This window comes from Carlito syrichta, unplaced genomic scaffold (assembly GCF_000164805.1).
Source record: "Carlito syrichta isolate Samal-C Ts95f unplaced genomic scaffold, Tarsius_syrichta-2.0.1 Scaffold304234, whole genome shotgun sequence".
Taxonomy (NCBI): domain Eukaryota; kingdom Metazoa; phylum Chordata; class Mammalia; order Primates; family Tarsiidae; genus Carlito; species Carlito syrichta.
Window position 1 is genome coordinate 128,421 of NW_007248330.1, and position 20,998 is coordinate 149,418.

The following is a 20,998-nucleotide window of genomic DNA, read 5'->3' on the forward strand; positions in this document are numbered from 1 at the left end:
GCGCGCCTGTAGTTCCAGCTACTTGGAAGGCTGAGGCAGAAGGATCGCCGGAGCACAGCAGATCAAGGCTGCGGTGGCCAGGAGTGGCCACTGCACTCCAGTCGGGGCGACAGAGTGAGACTCCAATCCAAAAAAAAAGATTCCTTGTTGAAATGGCTACATGTTATTTGTGCAAAACACATTTTTAATAAATAAGGAAAAAAGCCAGCATTCAACGAAGAATCAGTATGATACTACACGATATCTGAGCTCATCTGCCATATATTGTATCATCCTGGGCAATTCCCTACTCCTCCCTGGGCCTCAGCTGTTTTATCTGTTAAATGAGAATGCTGATTTTTTTTTTTTTTGAAGTCAAGAGTCTCACTCTGTCGCCCAGGCTGGAGTGCAGTGGCATGTTCACAACCACCACAGCCACCTGTTAGGCTCAGGCAATCCTTCTGCCTCAGCCTTCCAAGTAGCCGGAACTACAGGCATGCGCCACCACATCTGGCTAATTTTTTTTTTTTTTTTAATTTATTGTAGAGACGAGGTCTCGTTAGGTTGTTCAGGCTAGAAAAATGTTGACTTAGAGTCTAGACTCTACATGAACTTTTGCTCAGTTTTAAATTTTCTACACTTCTATATAAATTTCCATCAGAAACTATAAGGGGGAGCTCTTACAGTTTTAAAATTTTGTCATCAAATAGTAATCACACTTCAACCCTTCCCACCTTTTCAAGTTTTCTAACACACTTTTGAAACTAAACTAGGCTATGCATACAAACCCTCTGCTCCATTTCCTTTCCCTTCCTTACTTCCTTCCCTGGTTAAGGTGATATACTATAGGGATGTTCTCATCAAAATATTGATTAAATAGCCTAGTATATACTCCACCAGACTGAGATTTAGATTGGAGTGACGATAAAGAGAACAATAACAATTAGCAACTTAAACTACTGATGAGCCATGGAGAATATATACTCTTCTCATAATACTACCAATTAACAACAATCATGTCATTAATTTACTAAAATTGAGTGAAAAACAAATTCAATAGCCAATTCTAACATGTAGAATTAAAAAAAAAAAGGTGCATTATGTACTGCTTCCCAAATAATGAGTTAGCTTTGTGTCATTTCAGGTCCAGGATTTTGGAAATAAAATATTTTATGGAATATATCTCATGTCAAAATAAACTACATAAAATTGTTTGGAGGGTCCATTCCATGTAATTAATCATAACGAGACTTTACATCTTCAAAATACTACCAACTAAATTAAATGTATAAACAGATTTTTTTTTTGAGGCTTTCATCTGGATGTAAAATAAATTGAGCAGAAGACAAAATACTTGTATATAAATTATACTATATAACTAAATTAAGCTATTTAAAGTATCCCAGAATCAAACAATAATGTTTACTAATTAATTGGCTATTTTACCTAAAGCATTTTAAAGAAGAAGAAGTGGTAGAATTAATTTCTTCTTCTGGAGAAGGTGGAACAAAATCTATATTGTAATCATCATCATCAAATTCAATACATGGGACTTTCTCAGTTGAATGTAATTCAGCTTCTTCCAAATTGTTCTTCTTTTCACTATTATCTAAAGTAAAAAGTTGATAAACCGGTTATTTCAATAAATAATCAGACAGAAAGAACAAGGCATGAGCATTTAAGAGTGAGTGCTTCTGGCAAGTCATAAACAATCATAATTCTTTGTATCGATTACTCTTGTTTTACTTGTTAAGTTTGTTTACTTCATAAATGATTATTGAGTCAACTGGATTAAGTTCAATGAATGCTGGTTTGAAGTCAAAGATTTGAATAGAAGTTTTCATGCTTGTTTCCAGTTAAACTATGAAACCCATAGTTAGTATCAATGTTTTCATTTTTAAATGTTTCACTCATATTTAAATAAGGGTAAAGAGCAATAAATAAGTCTGATAATAGCACAAACACTGCTGCTTATACATTACACAGAAAAGTACCATCTTCTCTTTACCACAAAGGCTGCCTAGTTATTTTAATCTCTTTTAGATAATGTGGGAAAACACAATGCCAAACTGTTGCTCTCTAGGTTATTTTTTAACAAAATTTATCTTCAGAAACAGCAACACTATTCATTGGACTATGTTCTGTTTATCATCAATTACTTTTCAGTCCTCTCTCACCCTATAGTAATCTTGATAGGATTCAAGTGTTTAAAATTTTTGATTCATATTTATAACTATTTCATTAGGTGGTTTACTTCCACATGTGGCAAATCTCAGTTATTAAATTTTAGACATTTAATAACTATAAGACTTATCCAGGATGAACTTTAAATATAACTTATAATACTTTAATAGCACAACTGAATCATATTATTTAGCAATATTAGGTAGCAACAAGTCATAAAGGAATTCTTTAGAAAGGCTTAGTTTCGCTTTCCAATTCTATCGCTAACTAGACATTTTAACCATTATGGATCTTGCAAGAACTCTCTCTTATCTGTGGGGGCTACATTTTTTTTTCTTTTTTGTAGAAACAGGAGTCTCACTATGTTGCCCAGGCTGGCCTCAAACTTCTGGGCTCAAGTCTCAGACTCCCAAAGTACTGGGATTACAGGCATGAACTACTATGCCCAATTGGGGAATACATTCCGAGAGTCCCAGTGGATTCCTGAAACTGCAGGCAGTACCAAGCCCTACATATGCTATGTTTTTCCTATATATACATATCTATGATAAAGTTTAATTTATAAATTAGGCACTGTAAGGAAATAACAATAATTAACTAATAAAATAGAACAATTATAATAAGCTGCAATGAAAGGTATGTGAATGTGGTCTCTTGGTCAAGATATCTTCTTATGCTATACTCTTCTTGTGAAGATGTATGATAATAAAATGCCTGTATTAGATGAAGTGAGATGAATGACATAGGTACGATGACATAAATGGAAAATTCCAGAAATAATTTAAGTTTTAAATTGTACCCTATTTTGAGTAATGTGATAAAATCTCACGCTAACCTGCACTATCCACCTGGATTGTTGTTATAGTCACTTAGTAGCAGTCTCTGTTACCAGATTAACTGTGGAGGTATCACAATGATGTTGTGTTTATGTAACTCTTATTTTTCTTAATAACTGTCCCAACGCATAAGAGTAATGATGCAATATATTTGGAACTCAGTTGGCCACAGGTAGCTAAAACCTTGAAATGTGAAACCACAAATAAGAAGGAGCTTCTATGTTTTTTTCATGTATAAAATCACAGTTATTCTTGAATAAGCATAATAAAATCTTTCATTTCATCAGTATGAATATGAACATATGAGCAGAATAAAACATTTCATTTCATCAGTATGTCCTGCCTCAAAAATTTGACCAAAAGATTATTTTTATATATTTTTTATTTTATTTTATTATAAAATGTGGGGTATGAGTCAGGATTAGCTATATAAATAACGTATGTGCAGGTGAAGTTTGGGCCTCCAACTGGTCCTCATTTCCCCTGTTTTAGGATCAGGTACCCTCTGTGTTGTTACATGGCACCCCCAATAGATTATTAAAAAAGCTATAGATCCTAAGATCCTTAAGGATATAAGCTACATCATATTCACTACTATTCCCCGTGTCTAGCTTTGAATTGAAAAAAATACAATCAACATACTAAACACAGTAATTTTTACCTCTTTCATCTCCCAAATGAGTTTCCAAAGAGTGACTTTTCTGAGTATCTTCACTTGTAGGCACTTTGAAAACAGGGCCATCATCAATGCAAATCACATCGCTACTTAACCATTCTGAGTCATCCTTTTGCTCCTTAGTCAAATCTACTTGCTTGCTTTCAGAGGAGGAAGTCAAATCAATATTTACTGTATTTGTTTTATAAAGCTGTGCTTTTAAAAAGTTTCTCTTAGCCTTTTTTGATTTCTGAGCAGTGCTTACTCTTACGAAGTGATTTCTGGACGGTGTAACAAATGCTTTTGAAGTCCCAGTAGTATCGAAGTCATCCATATCGTCCCAATCATCAATGGCATTAAAAGAATCTGATGAAGAACTAAATTCTAATGTCTTGAAAGCAGCATCACGAGATTTCTTTATAACTGGTGTATTCTGGGTAGTGCATAAAACTTCCTTCGGAATCTGCAATGATGGTTTTGAAGCAAGTCTCTGGGTTTGCTGTCCCTCTGGAGCATTCTTGAAGACGTCACTGATCCTGGTCGACTGATTTTTGATGTGGGATAGAGGTTCACTGAAGGAAAAGTCCTCAGTAACATTAACATCTTTATTACTTAACACAGGCATTTTTGCAACTGACACACTAGTCAGAGACACATCGCTTTCTGAAGATGTTTTCTTTTTAAAAGTGAAACCTCTGGAAAATAATGGAAAAAAAAACCCTCAGTTTGATTGATTCTTTTAAAAAAAGGTTTTTGGTTTTTTTTGTAGAGTCAGGGGTGTCTCCCTATGTCGCCCAGGGTGGTCTAGAACTCCTGGCCTTAAGCAATCCTCCCGCCTCAACCTTCCAAAGTGCTGGGATTACAAGTGTGAGACCCATACCTGGCCAGATTGATTCATTTTAACAAACCCACCAACTCGATAAAATATAGCTCTAATGTTCTTACTAATTCATACAGGTTATATTAATTGTGTCACAAATGAGCAAAGAATCCATCTCTTACTCTGATCTCAAAATTTATCAGGTAACAAATATTTTGTATTTGCCGATCCTCCTTATTAAGAGGCTAATTACTTCGTTTTGAGAGGCCACTCCCACTACTTTCTTTCTCAGGCTGGTAGTCCTTAATTAACAGCATCTCTAGAGGGAGGTGATAGCGCAAGTGAAAAAGGAAAGAGACTCAAATGTGTGTACTTTTTGCTACTCTGATAAAAAGGAGGAAAGGGTTTAAAACTGCTAGCTATGCTAAAATCTGAAAGACGAGTAAAAGAGGCAAGAATCTTGGCTATTTAATGGCAAGAAAGTCAGTGATGACTTCAAAGTCAAGTACCCAGAACAGTGTCTACAAACTGTTAAGGACATGATACATAATACAAATTATTATTAGATGTCATTAGAAGGAGTCTGGAGTATAGCTTGGAGGAGAGGCAGAACCAGAGAGCTGTAGCTTGCTATCTATCTATCTATCTATCTATCTATTCATTTATTTATTTATTTAGAGTCGGAGTCTCACTCTGTCACTTGGGCTGGAGTGCAGTGGTACACTCACAGCTACCACAGCCTCGACCAGCTGGGCTCAGGCAATCCTTTTGCCTCAGATTCCAAATAGCATGCACCACCATGCCCAGCTAATTTTTGATTTATTGTAGAGATGAGGTCTTGCCATGTTGTCTAGGCTGGTCTCAAACTCATGGGTTCAGGCAATCCTCTCACCTCCGCTTCCCAAAGTGCTGGGATTACAGATGTGAGCCACTGTGCCCAGCTTGTAGCTTTCTTATAACTGTTTTTGGAACAAATATAAAATTATATTAATATATTAAAAATCTTTATTTGCCCAAATTTACAAGAATATTTGTTATTCTTTTTTTTTTTTTTAATGTAGAGATGACGTCTCACCATGTTCCCCAGGTTGGTCTTGAATTCCTGGGCTCAAGCAGTCCTCTCACTTTGGTCTCCTAAAGTGCTGAGATTATAGGCATGAGCCACCAAGTCCAGCCAACAAATCTTTACTGAACAAATATTATGTGCCAGGAATTATGCAAAGGTGCCGAACAATTTATTACCAGGTGCTGGTAAAACATGCTCTACTATTAATTTGCAAAGTGGGAAAATCAATGCAACTCTCAGCTTTATTTCCTCATCTGTACAGTGAAAGCTGAAAGACAAGATATCTCATTTGTATGATATGGTGAGTTGCTGCCTATATGACAGTGAATCAACCAAAATACTTACGAAGACTTTGGTTTTGAAAGACTTAATTTATTATTAAGTCTTCTGGCTGAGTGACGCTCCAGTTGTTCCTGTAGATTATTTTGAGGGACAGCAGCCATAATCCTAAAAAAGTGAGAGGAAAAGAATATCAGTGGAGTTAGGTACTTCATATTAGTCACAATATTTATTGAGGAGGAGAAGGACTTGATTCAAACAGGCATTGTTCCAACTGTGCCCAGAGTAATGAGACTTTTTTCCAATAAATTGTTTTCACATTTACAACTGGTGACATTTGAAATATATAATCTTTAACTAACTGAAGGTTCACCTGAATAACAAAATGACATGGTTTCCTCTCTCTTCCTCCACACACACTAAAATAAGTACAAAAGATATTAGGGAAGGGACTGTATGGAAAGGGCTTGTAGAAAAATGGGACCTGGCCTAGACTTGAAAGCTAAACGGAAGCTGGACAGTGGTGAGTGAGGTGGGAGGAAATGATCAAAGCATACTGAAAGCCCAAAGAACAAATGAATAACTGGATTCTCTGTTCAAGAGCAAATCAGGGAGAAAAGGAACAGACCATTAATGAGAGTAAAGGTTTACCAGCAAGATATCATGCTTTTTTTTTTTTGAGTTGGCGTCTCACTCTGTTGCCCAGACTGGAGTGCAGTGGCATGCTCCTAGCCACCGCAGCCTAGGCCTGCTGGACTCCAGCAATCCTTCCACCTCAGCCTTCCAAGTAGCTGGAACTACAGGCGAGCGCTACCACACCTAGCTAATTTTTGATTTATTGTAGCGACGAGGTCTTGCCAAGTTGCCCATGCTGGTCTTGAACCCGAGGGCTCTGGCAATCCACTTGCCTTGGCTTCCCAAAGTGCTGTGATTACAGGCTGAGCCACCAAGCCCGGCCCGATATCATGCTTTATAATCATCTGGTTTCAACCTAAAATAGTATCTTTACCAGCACATTTATATCCCTGTGGAACAAACTGTGGTATTGCTGTACAATTGTCCAGGAAATATACAGTTTAAGTCACCTTACATTTACTGGGGCTAAAGGAAGCCAGGAGCTGGGCACAGTGGCTCATGCCTGTAATCCCAGCACTTTGTGGGGCAGAGGCGAGAGGATTGCCTGAGTCTAGAGGTTTGAGACCAGCCTGGGCAACATGGCGAGACTTCATCTCTACAATAAATCAAAAATTTAGCTGGGCATGGTGGCACATGCCTGTAGTTACAGCTACTTGGAAAGTTGAAGTGGAAGGATTGCCTGAACCCAGCTGGTTGAGGCTGCGGTGGCTTTGAGTGTGCCACTGCACTCTAGCCTATGCAACAGAGTGGGACTCTGCCCCCGCCCCCAAAAAAGAAAGCCAGGATGGTAAAAAATCCATGGATAGTAAAAAATCCTCATTGTAGCTGATAGTTATAGCCCCCTTTCCCACTTTATCTTTACCAGACATCTACTTTTATACTATACATCTTAGGAGGAGGGGTTAACATCAACAACACTAGATGATGTTTGTAGAAATACGAAATTTTACATAATTCATGTTCCACTCAATTATTAAAATAATCTGTTTATCAACTACTTTACTTTAGATAACAGTGAAAAGAAAAATTTGAAAGAAACTGAATATACTCAATTGAGAGATCTTGATAAGTTAAGTGTATAAGGATGATCATAATATCGATTTTGTCCTACCCTCTCCAGCAGAATAATTTCTGCTGCTGCTTCCTCTTTCATTGCTTTAGGTAACATAACTATTTAATAAATATTGAATAATTCACATTGGTATGTGAATTATATAATAAAGTTGTTCCTCAAAGTGATTCATGCTTGACCAGTGGGAGCCTTTTTAGGTGTGTTCTTCAGTCCTTATGATACAACCTTAGTAGTCTTTAATAGTTTCTTTTTTTTTTTTGAGTTGGGGTCTCACTTGGTCACCCAGACTGGAGTGCATTGGCTCCATCTCGGCTCACCACAGCTTTGACCTTCTGAGCTCAGGTGATCCTTCCGCCTCAGCCTTTCATCTAGCTGGGACTACCAGTGTGTGCCACCACACTCAGCTAATTTTTTAATTTTTTGTAGAGACAAAGTCTCACTATATTGCTTAGTCTGGTCTCTAACTCCTGCCCTTCCGCCTCGACCTTCCAAAGTGCTGGGATAATAGGAATGAGCCACCACACTCAGCCAAGAGCTTCTTTCCTATGTGGCATGAAAAGATAATCTAGGCTTATCTTATGTATTTTTTGCCCCAGACTTAGATTCAATCATTTCCCCAAGCAGTCCTGATTTTTTTAAATGGAGAATATCTTAAGTCCAAAATCCCTGCATGTACTAAGGCAGTGGTGCCCAACCTTTTTTGGCATCAGGGACCAGTTTCGTGGAAGACAATTGTTCCACGGATTGGGAGGGGGGATCATCAGGCATTAGATTCTCATAAAGAGCACGCAACCTAGATCCCTCGCATGCGCAGTTCACAACAGGGTTTACACTACTATGAGAATATAATGCCATGATGATCTGACAGACAGTGGAGCTCCGCTTGCCCAAAGCTCACCTCCTGCTATGTGGCCCAGTTCCTGTAAGGCCACAAACTGGTATAGGTCTGTGGCCCAGGGATTGGGGACCCCTGTCCTAAGGTTCCTCTCCATTTTGAGTCCAGTTTTAACATATTGGCCTTTTATTGAAGTGTACTCTCTCCAAGGTCCTGTACAATGTGGAAGACTTTCTCACAATGATAAATAATAGAGTGAAGACTACTACCCTCTCAGAATTTTAACCTCAGCCAGATAGACTGATGACAAGGAGGTGGAGGTAGAGGTACATACCTTCAGTCCTAAGACGCTAAAGCAGAACAAAATAGTCCACTTCATTATTATTTACCCTTTACCCACATTCCACCAATATCTTATTTATTTTTGGATTGAAACCAGCTGTGGTATTCTAGTAACAGAGATTTCCTACATTATCCCACAGCATGCTTTCATATGTATATTTAGCCATTCCAGTAGTATAACTGTTTGGTTAACTACTTCATAACTATAGTGATACATTATGGATTCATGGTTAGCATGAAGTAAAACGCTAAGGGCACTTTTCCCCACTTTTAAAATGCACCACTCTTTGGTTATTCCTCACAGGGTAGTGCTCCCCAGCCAGTCACATTTGGAAACAAGGTAGTGAGTACACAATTTTCCTACTCAAAATCCTTTAGTGGGAATGCTTTTAAGAAGTTGATGAGTACTGAGAAGCAAAGGGTGTCTCCACTGTACATAGCCCATTAAAATATCAACAGCATTGTTTGACACACACACAAAATTCACCAGCAAATCTGTAGTAGCAGCTACTCAGGAGAATGAGGCAGGAGGATCGCTTGAGCCCAGGGGTTCAGGTTGTAGTGCACTATGATTATGCCTGTGAAGAGCCACTGTATTCCAGCCTGGGCAACATAGTGAGGCTCCGTCTATAAAAAAAGAAAAAAATTGTTCACCAACAATAGATTAGTGATAAAAATTAAAGGAGAAAAATCAACTGAAAATAAATACATTGGGACTACTGAGAAGTTTCACAATTCAGAAAAAAAGAACCAAAGCAACAAGAGCCAAGAAGCTAAAAAAATAAATCTCTGAATTAGAATCACCAGTTCAATTTGGAAAATAATTAAAATTGTCTTATACATAAGAAAGAAGTTATTATGTCAGAATATAAATAATAAAAAAGCCAATTCAACAGTACAAAAATAATGTAATGAGTAAAACAAAATAAACCAGAAAGCCACATCCATGCACATAAAAATATATCAGTGAAAAGATAGTATGAAAGAATGATAATCCAGAGCTGGAATACCAAAAATATATCCAGCAAAGGAGACGTCTTGAAATAGTAAAATAAACCAATGGCAAAGAATGAATAATTAAAGGAGTCCTATCTAAACAATGTCTTGTACTAATAAAAATAATTGAGACCAGAAATTTAACAACCAGATTATGACACCAAGGAGTAGTTTTATAAAATTAAACTAAAAGGAAAAAAATTTTAAATCCTACACATAGCTAAGCAAGAAAAATATTGTTATTTGCGGTAACGATTACTTCTGATTACTTCTGAGAGATAGAACATTTACAAGATTTTCAGAATAAAAGACAGGCAACTTTCACATATGGCAAACAGCAGCATCTTTATGGAGTTTTAAAGTCATAGAAAATGTAAGCTTCAAGAATTATCTTTAAAACTGGTTACTAAGAATTGTTCAAATAGCAACAAACTGATTTTACAGGGAAAAGGACTATTGCTGGGAATGCAATAAAAGTAAAACACAAAAAACCTTTTTTAAAAAGAGACGTGAGTTGGAGAAAACAAAGTTAAAAAAATGCAGAATTCCTTTTCTTTCAATTAAATAAGACTAAAGTTGTTGACTGGGGATCTATCAAAATTAGGATACCTTCCCTCTCTAGGTCACACCTTCCTTTTATTCGTTTGGTTGGCAAAATATGATTATTTCACTATATCAAGAGACAGAATGCCAAAAAGGCTATTCTAAGACATTTAGTGCCAAGTACCATTAAGATGTTTCTGTTTCCAGTCTTCTACTAAAAGTGGAGGTTTTAGGGGTGGTTCCTGAAAAACACAGCCACGCTTGGTAACCCTCACACGGTGAGTGTTAAAGGGGAAGTTACTTTCCCTAGGGCAAAAATGGTGAGCCTGATCTAAGAACACTGACAATTTTAAGAGTCTCAACTTCACCTCAACTAGGGCAAGTAGGGCCGCAGACAACTTTTTCTGTTCAAATTGAGTAATAACTTTCTCTGTTCAAACTGAATATCAAATATACAATTTCTGGACAAAGAGGAATTTTTGGCAGGAATTCCATGTCAAATGTTCTCTTCAGTCATTGTTTTATGTGTCTGTACAATTTTTCTTCCAGAAACAAACATATAATTCTGTGCGAAAAATAAAGCTGTCAAAATTTGTAATCCCATTATTTCCCATTAGAAAGGGAAATGCATTAATTAATGGGTATCAGTGCAAGATGAGTAGCTATAATATTAAATGATGTCACTAATAATGCTATATCATCTCACCAGTTGAATTAATAAAAGTCAACATAATCAGGTCAATAGATTTTAAAAATACATTTCCACTGAAGTATAAAATACATGCAGTAAAGTGCACTAATCTTAAGTGTATGGCTCAATAGTTTTACTTATGCATATAATTGTGTAAACACTCAGATTAAGATATAGAACATTTCCAGCATCATGGTAGGTCTTCCTGTGTCCCTTTCCAGTTATATTAACTTTACTCTTCTTGAATTTCTTGGTTTATATATATGGAATCATATAGTATGCATTTTCAGTGCATTTTTGAAGAGGCATCTGATAAAACTTGAGCCATTTTTAACAAACACATTAAAACACATAATTAGAAGTATTTAAAATCAAGAACCAATATAATAGTTTATATTTTACACTGGAGTGAATTCATTAAAAACAATGGCAAAAACAAGACTGTTCTCTCATTTTCACTCTCATATTGGACATTCATGCCAATGCAAGAATATTCAAAAAAGAAAATACTAGAAGATATGAGATTATCATTATATGTAGACAACTTGATTATATACCAACACAATCCAAAAAAAAACAGTCATAACAGTAGATAATTAAAACTTTAGAAAAGTGGTTAAATAAAAGATAAATACAGTTTACAAGTAGGGTAGAGTCTCAGACCCTTCAGAGTTTCTGACTTAATAGATGCATACAGACATAAAAAGGAAACAGATGGAAAATATGAGAAGTTAAGAGACATGGAAGACAGAGTAAGATAGTTTAATATAAATCTACCCAGAGTTCCAGAAAGAGAAAATAGGGTGGAATTAATATTTGAAAAGATAACAGCTGGGACTTTTCCAGAACTAATTAAAGACACTAATTCACAGAGTTAAGACAGCTAATAAATTCCAAGTGGAGGGATAAAAAGAAATCCACACCAAAATATATCACTATGTACCATATGGACAAAAAATTGATTTCTCTTCAGCAAAAATGGAAATCAGAAGATAGTGGAATGATATATTCAATGGAAAATAACCTAGAATGCTCTTCTTAGGAAAAATTACCCTTCAAAAATCAAGGATACTGAACTCTACACTAACTTTTAAAAAGATGAATTTCATGGTATATGCATTATATCTCAATAAAGCTGTTATTTAAAAAACTGACTATAATAAGAGCAACAGATAATAAGTGTTGGCACGAATGTGGGAAAATGGGAACCCTCATACCCTGCTGGTGGAATTGTAAAATGGCGCAGCTACTCTGGAAAACAGTCAAGTAGTACTTCAAACAGCTAAACATGTAAACTAGTCTGCTCCTACTTATATATCCAAAAGAATGGAAAACAGTTATCCAAAACAGATACTTGTACACAAATGTTCACAGGAGCATTATTCATAATAGCCAAAAAGTGGAAACAATCTATGTTCATCAAATGATACATGGATAAATAAAATGTGTATATCTATTTAACAGAATATTAACCAGGCATGCAAAATAACGTAATAGTAATAAATGCTACAATAATGATGAATCTTGAAAAAGTTATGCTAAGTGAAAGAAGCCAGTTACAAAGAACCATGTATTGTATTGATTCTGTTCATATGAAATGTACAAGAATAGGTATATCTATGGAAATGGAGTAGATTCGTGATTGCCTAGGTCTGGGAGGAATGAGAGGATTTGAGGATGATGGCAAAAGGTGTGGGGTTTCTGTTTGGCTGATGAAAATGCTCTAACTTTGCTGTGGTGAAACTTGTACAACTCTGTGGATATACTAAAAGCCACTGAATTGTACAGCTTAAATGGGTGAATTTTATGATACAAGGGAGAACCAAAAAAAGCAGGAGTTTATTTATAAAAAATTGTGTTTATTCTTACATGCTTAAACTTCAGTCACCTTCATAATACTCTCCATTTGATGCAATATACCTTTCAAGATGCTTTTCCCACTGCTTAAAACAGATTTTGGACTTGTCACTTTTGATATCTTTTGCTTTTGCCATTTTTTGTTTCATCTCTTCCACAAAAGCAAAACATTTCCCTTTGAGGACCTTTTTCATCCAGGAAAACAAACAAACAAAAAAGTTGCTTGGTGTGAGATTGAGTGAATGGAGAGGGTGGGGCATGGAGGTCATGTCACTTTTGGTCAAAAATTGTTTTGAGATGGGAGTCTTTCTATATACTGAGGCTGGTCTTGAATTTCTAGCCTCAAGCAATCCTCCTACCTCAGCCTCCCAAGTAGCTAGGATTATAGACACACTACCACATCTATCTGGCTCTTTTCTTAAAGGCCAAATAGGCAGGGCTTGGTAGTTCAGTCAGTAATCCCAGCACTTTGGGAAGCCGAGGCGAGTGGATTGCCTGAGCCTGCACGTTCAAGACCAGCCTGGGCAACTTGGTGAGAACTCGTCTCTACAATAAAAAAGATATTAGCCAGGCATGGTAGCACATGCCTTAGTTCTGGCTACTTGGAAGGATGAGGCAGAAGGATGGCTGGAGCCCAGAAGGTTGACACTGGGATGGCTGTGAGTGTGCCACTGCACTCCAGAGTTTGGTTGACAGAGTGAGACTCCAAGTCAAAAAAAAAAAGGCTAAATAATACTCAATTGTACATATATACTACATTTTCCTTAACATTTTTATTTATTTTTTGAGTCAGAGTCTCACTCACCCAGGCTAGAGGGCAGTGGCGCAATCACGGCTCACTGTAGCCTCAAACTCCTGGGCTCAGGTGATCCTTCCACCTCAGCCTCCCAAGTAGCTGGGACTATAGGCACATGCCACCACCCCCAGTTTTTTAACTTTTTTTGTGGAGATGAGATCTCACTGTGTTGCCTAGGCTGGTCTCGAATTCCTGGGCTCAAGCAATCCTCTCTCCTCGGCCTCCCAAATGCTGGGATTATAGGCTGATTTTCCTTAAAATTTTAAAATATTTTTTGTAGAGACAGGATCTCACTATGTTGCCTACACTATTTTGAATCCAGGCCTCAACTGATCCTCCTGCCTCAGGCTCCCATAGTGCTGGAATTATAGGAGTAAGTCACCATGGTTGGCCCTGGTAATTCTATTTTTAACTTTTGGAGTAACCATTGTACTGTTTCCCACAGTGGCTGCACCATTTTACACTGCCACCAACAGTGCACAAGGCTTCCAATTTCTGCACATCCCAATTCCTCTACCATCTCAGTAATACTTGTTATTTTCTGGTTGTTTTGTTTTATAATAGCCATTCTTATGGTTGTGAGGTCATATATACCGGGTTTGATTTGCATTTCCCTAAGGACTAGTGATAATGGGCATCTTTTCATGTGTTTATTGGTTGTTTGTAACCTTCTTTGGTGAAATGTCAATTCAAGTTTTCACACCTTTTAATCCACTTATTTGTTTTTTATTCATTGGCCTGTAGCTCTTTATGTATTTTGGGTATTAACCTCTTATCAAATATAAGATTTGTTGGAAGAGTTTGAGGAGCACTGGGGTTAATTATTTAAATGTTTGTCAGAGATTACTAGGGAAGCCATCTGGTTCTGACTTTTCTTTGTTCAGAGGTTCCCGATTACTGATTCAACCTCCTTTTTAGTTATAGGTCTGTTCAGATTTTCTATTTCTTCATGGTTCAGACTTGGTAGTTATGTTTTTAGGAATTTATCCATTTCATCTACAATATCAAATTTGTTGGCATACAATTTCTCATAGTATTCTCTTACAAACCTTTTTCTTTCTATAAAATCAGTTGTAATGTCCCCTTGTTTACTTCTGATTTTAGTTGAGTCTTCTCTTCTTATGTCATCTGGCTAAAGCCTTGCCCATTTTCTTTGACCTTTTCAAAGAATCAACTCTTGGTTTTGTCGATTTTCTCTACTGTTTTTCTATTCTCTGTTTTGTTTATCTTTACACCAATCTTTTTTATTTCCTTCCTTCTGCTAGCTTTGGGTTTAGTTTATTCTTCTTTTTCTAGTTCCTTCAAGTATAAAGTTAGGTTGTTGATTTGAGATTTGTCTCTCTTTTTTTGAATTGGAGTGTCACTCCGTTGCCCAGGCTGGAGTGCAATGGCTCACTCACGGCCACCTCAGCATTGACCTGCTGGGCTAGGCGATCCTTCCACCTCAGTCTTCCAGGTAACCGGAACTACATGCGCACATTACCACGCCCAATTAACTTTTTGATTTATTGTAGAGATGAGGTCTCTCCGAGTTGCCCAGGCTGTTCTCAACCCTGTGGGCCCAGGCAATCCCCTCACCTCGGCCTCCCAAAGTGCTGGGATTACAGGCTTGAGCCACCGTGCCCGAACCACGTCTTCTTTAACATAAGCATTTATAGCAATATATTTCCTTCCTAGCATTATTTTCACTGTATTTCATAAATTTCGGTATGTTGTGTTTTTGTTTTCATTTGTCTCAAGATATTTTTCTAGTTTCTCTTGTGTTTTCTTCTTTAATCCAGTGGTTCTTCTGTCCTTTGACATGTTCCCATAACTTAATGGGCACTTTCTTCTTATCTGGCTTAAGATGTTCACGGTCTTCGTGTACTTTCTCTGTCTCAACCACAGAATCAACCATTTCCCAAAAAAGCCTTGGTTTCTTTCTTTCTTTTCCTTTCTTTTGAGGCAGAGTCTCACTCTATTGCCCAGGCTGGAGTGCAGTGGCATGCTCACAGTCACCACAGCCTCAATCTGGTGGGATCAGGGGATCCTTCTGCCTCAGCCTCCCAAGTAGCTGGAACTACAGGTGCGTGCCACCACAACTGGCTAATTTTTTGATTTATTGTAGAGATGAGTCTCGCCAAGTTGTCCAGGCTGGTCTCGAACCCCTGGGCTCAGGCAATCCTCTTGCCTCTGCCTCCCAAAATGCTGGGATTACAGGTATGAGCTACTGCGCCCTGCCAAGCCTTGGTTTAATAAGGAAAGGCATTTAAAATCTAAGATCTTACCACTAGATATGGTCATTGTATATCATTGCTCCTAGGCCCTTTTAGTAGACAGATCTAGGATATATAAATATGAACACATCTATCTATTTCTATATCTACATTATCTATCAACTGATCTATCCCTCTAGCTTAAAACTCAGAAAAAAACTATCATATATTTACTTTTTTACTGAATCCCAAACTACAAGATGCCATTTCAAAATTGCTATGCTCTTATCACTGTAAAAAACAAATCTACTAAGAAGAGTTCAAAATTCTATTGCATTTCTTTCTTTAGATTAAGGGTATACAGTGAAAGTGTTATGCGCAAAAGTTATTTGATTAGTACCTTCAACCCACCTTCAGTGTTATTCTGTACTTTGTGGATTGAATTTTTTGAATATATAAGATATTTATATTGTTCCAAAAATCAAAACTACATAAAAAGACTCTCCCTGCCACTCAAAATGTCCTTTCCACTCCATCTGTGTGTTATCAATATCCATCCTGTGGATTATCAATTTCATTAATTTCTAATTTGTTTTTCCTGTATTTCTTTTTTGCAAAAATGAGCAGACATATGGAGTCTCTTATTTTCCCTTCTCTTCTTTCTGACATAAAAAACAGCACACTGTATATACTATCTCTACTTATACATAAGAAATCGCTCTATACCAATTATAAAGATTTTCCTCATTTTTCTTTGCAGCTATACAGTACTCCATTACGTAGAAGTCTACTCAACAAATTTCCTGTTTGGACATTTCAAGTATTCTCCAATATTTTACAAATGCAAATAATACTGCAACAAAAAACTTTGTGCATTCATGTCTCCCCACTGCTGAAAATGTACATTTAGGGAATATTCTTTTTTTTTTTTTGAGTCGGAGTCTAACTCCTTTGCCCAGGCTGGAGTGCTATGGCACAATGCTCACAGTCACCCCAGTGAAGACCTTCTGGGCTCCAGCGATCCTCTCACCTCAGCCTTCTGAGTAGCTGGAACTACAGACGTGCGCTACCACACCCGGCTATTTTTTATTTTATTATAGAGATGAAGTCTTGCCAAGTTGCCCGGGTTGGCCTTGAATCTGCGGGCTCAGGCAATCCTCTCTCCTTGACCTCCCAAAGTGGGATTATAGGGTGAGCCATGGAGACCGACAAAATATTCTTGTAGGGAACTCAGCCCTGCCAACACCCTGATTTTAGCCTAGTGAGACCTATTTAGACTTCTGAACTACAAAACTGAAAGATAAGCCGGGCTCGGTGGCTTAGCCTGTAATCCCGCGCCTTTGGGAGACTGAGGTGAGTGGATTGCATGAGCCCGTGAGTTCGAGACCCGCCTGGGCAGGCAAGACCTCATCTCTACAATAAATCAAAAAATTTACCGGGTGTGGTAGCGCGCACCTGTAATTCCGGCTACTAGGAAGGCTGAGGCGGAAGGATTGCTGGAGCCCAGCAGGTCGAGGCTGTGGTGGCCGGGAGCGGCCGCTGCACTCCAGTCTGGGCACAGAGTGAGACTCCAACTCAAAAAAAAAAACCAAAAAACTGAAAGATAATAAATCAGTCGGGCTTGGTGGCTCAGCCTGTAATCCCGTGCCTTTGGGAGGCTGAGGTCAGTGGATTGCCTGAGCCGACGGGTTCGAGACCCGCCTGGGCAGGCGAGACCTCATCTCTACAATAAAATCAAAAAATTAGCCGGGCGTGGTAGCACGCACCTGTAATTCCGGCTACTTGGAAGGGTGAGGCGGAAGGATCGCCGGAGCCCAGCAGGTTGAGGCTGCAGTGGCTGGGAGCAGCCACTGCACTCCAGTCTGGGCGACCGAGTGAGACTCCAACTCAAAAAAAAAAAAAGATAATAAATCTGTGTTGTTTCAGCCCACCGAGTTTGGGGTAATTTGGTACAGAACTATGGAAAATGATTACAGTGAGTTTAGAAAGACAGCTTGATATGAAGTCAATATACAAAAATTAATTCTATTTTCATATATCACCAATAAACAAAATAAAATTTCAGAAAACTTATTTACAATGCCATCAAAAATGTAAATATCCAATAATATATCTAATAAACTATGCTCAAATCTCTTCAGAAAATTATAGATAATCATTAAAAGAAATGAGGGCTGGGCGCAATGGCTCACGCCTGTAATCCCAGTACTTTGGGAGGTGGAGGTGAGAGGATTGTCTGAGTCCAGGGGTTCAAGACCAGTCTGGACAACTTGGCAAGACCTCGTCTCTACAATAAATCAATAAATTAGCCAGGCATGGTGGCACATGTCTGTAGGCTGAGGCGGAAGAATTGCCTGAGCCCAGCAGGTCAAGGTTGTAGTGGCCGTAAGTGTGCTACTATACTCCAGCCTAGGCGACAAAGTGAGACTCTGACTCAAAAAAAAAAAAAAAAAGAAATTAGGGAGGAAATAAACAATCACTTGAACCATATTCACACTGTCAAGATGCCAATTATCCCAAATTGATCTGTAACCTAAGGTAATTCTAATTTAAATTATTATTATTATTTTTTGAAGGAACTTAACAGCTGAGCACAATAATTTGCTAGAAGGACCCATGGGTCTCAGCATATAGTTGTACTTAAGGCTAAGATTTATTAAAGCAATATTGTGAAGATATATAGCCAGATCAGTAAGGAAAAAAGACACATCAGGTAGAGTATGTAGGGATCCATGTGAAGGTTTCTTATGCTCTCCACCTTCTGAGAGTGTACTCTCTTTCAATGAAAGTGCAACTACATGTGGGCAATGCTTCTGCCCAGGAAACCTGTTGGAGACTGAGAATCTCGGATATTTACTGGGGCTGGTCACTTATGCACATTCTGCCCATCAAAATGTGACTCCCAAAAGTAAGACTGGTGTTAGTGGCTAAGGTGAGCAAAACAACCCATTAGTGTAGGAAAAGTTCAAAAGTCAAGTTCAGCCAGGTGTGGTAACTCACGCCTGTAATCTCAGCACTTTGGCAGGATCCCTTGAGCCTGGAAGTTTTGAGGTTAGCTGGGCTCGGTGGCTCAGCCTGTAATCCCGCGCCTTTGGGAGGCTGAGGTGAGTGGAATGCTTGAGCCTGTGGGTTCGAGACCCTCCTGGGCAACTTGGCGAGACCTCATCTCTACAATAAATCAAAAATTAGCCGGGTGTGGTAGCGCGCGCCTGTAGTGCCAGCTACTAGCATGATCACACAACTATATTCCAGCCTGGGCAACAGAGCAAGACCCTGTCTCAAAAAAAAGGAAAGTTCCTAAAAATCTAAGATCTTAAAATCTAAGATCTGGCTACTAGACATGGTCATTGTATATCATTGTTCCTAGGCCCTTTTAGTAGACAGATCTAGAATATATAACTATAAACACATCTATCTATTTCTATATCTACATCTATCCATCTATTGATCTATTCATCTAGCTTAAAACTCAGAAACAAACTATCATACATTTACTTATTTGCTCAATCTCAAACTACAAGAAGTCATTTCAGAATTGCCACACTCTAATCACTGTAAAAAACAAACCTACTAATGTGAGACAACAGGCACACAGCACCATAGCTGGCTAATTTTTTTTGGTAGAGACAAGATCTTACTATGTTGCCCAGGCTGGTCTCGAACTCCGGGTTCAAGCAATCCCCCCATCTTGACCTCCCAAAATGCTGGGGTTACAGGAGTGAGCCAATGCACACAGCTGAAATCAGTAACTGAAGAGACATCTGAACCCCCATGTTTATTACAGCACTATTCACAATAGCCAAGATATGGAAATAGTCTAGGTGTCCAATAACAGGTGGATGGATAAAGAAATTGTGATATATATACACAATGGAATTTATTTAGCCATTAAAAAAAGAATGGAATCTTGTCATTCATGGCAACATGAAACTTGAGGACATGATGTTAAATGAAATAAGCCACGGGAACACTGCATGTTCTTACTCATGCAGAAGTTTAAAAAAGTTGACAGCTTGAGCAACATAGCAAGATCTCACCTCTACAAAAGGAGGCAGAAGAAGGTGGATCCCTTCAGCCTAGGAGTTTGAGGATGCAATGATCTGTGATCGTGCCACTGCACTCAAGTTCTGGAGACAGAGTGAGACTCCGACTCAAAACAGAGGACATTAGATACTGAGAAGAAGGTAAAGGGAAAAGGTGAAATAGGGAGAGACTTGTTAAAGGTTTCAAAATTACAGCTGGATAGGATTAAGTTCAAGTGTTCACTACCACTATAGGATGATTATAGTTAATAATATGCTACATGGTTTCAGATCGCTAGAAGGATAGTGAATGTTCCCATCACAAAGAAATGATACATGTTTGAGATGATAGATAAGCTAATTATCCTGATCTGATTACTACACTTTTGTAATCAAATTACTATGTATCCCATAAATATGCACAATCATGTCAACTTAAGAAATTTTAAAAATGAAAAAAATTGTTGACTAAAATTGTTAAGTTCATTTTTAAATGCCAAAGTAGAAGATATTTGCTATATATACATATATCAAATGTATGTATATGTATACGTGTGTATATGTAATGTATATATACAAAAACATAAATATATATGTTAATATATATAAACCAAAGACAGACGACTCAATAGAGAAGACAGAAACATTGAACAAGAATTTTTTTTTTAGATTGGAAAATATAGTTTATTTAGAAAGTAAATTAGGTCGGACGCAGTGGCTCAAGCCTGTAATCCCAGCACTTTGGGAGGCTGAGGTGAGAGGACTGCCTGAGCCCATGGGTTCAAGAACAGTCCAGCAACTTGGCGAGACCTCATCTCTACAATAAATCAAAAAGTTAGTCAGGTGTGGTAGCGCATGCCTGTAGTTCTAGCTACTTGGAAGGCTGAGGTGGAAGGATCACCTGAGCCCAGGTGGCTGTGAGTGTGCTACTGCACTCTAGCCTGGGCAACGAAGTGAGATTCCAACTCAAAATAAAAAACAAAACAAAAAACAAATAGAAAGTAAATTGGAGAGAGAGAGAGAGAGAGATAGATTCACTTCCCCAAGGTAAGGGAGGGGGCCAAAGCTAGGAAACATAGCAGCCATAGCTCAAAATGCCCAACAAGGATTTTTATTTTTATTTTTTAATTTTTGAGTTGGAGTCTCGCTCGGTCGCCCAGACTGGAGTGCAGTGGCCGCTCCTGGCCACCGCAG

At 38.1% G+C, this 20,998-nt stretch overlaps 1 protein-coding gene across 2 annotated transcripts in view; it reads right to left on the reverse strand.

Moving 5' to 3' along the window:
- The window catches only part of BLM (Bloom syndrome RecQ like helicase), a 96,185-nt gene that overhangs the window by 69,200 nt on the left and 5,987 nt on the right, over positions 1 to 20,998 (reverse strand). For both annotated transcript variants that reach the window (XM_008059517.2, XM_008059516.1), the window contains exons 2-4: positions 5,886 to 5,987; positions 3,661 to 4,349; positions 1,426 to 1,588 (exon numbers count right to left, since the gene is read on the reverse strand). In XM_008059517.2, coding sequence (XP_008057708.1) covers positions 1,426 to 1,588; positions 3,661 to 4,349; positions 5,886 to 5,983 — 950 coding nt within the window. In that variant the 5' untranslated portion in view covers positions 5,984 to 5,987. The remainder of the gene's footprint in view (positions 1 to 1,425; positions 1,589 to 3,660; positions 4,350 to 5,885; positions 5,988 to 20,998) is intronic.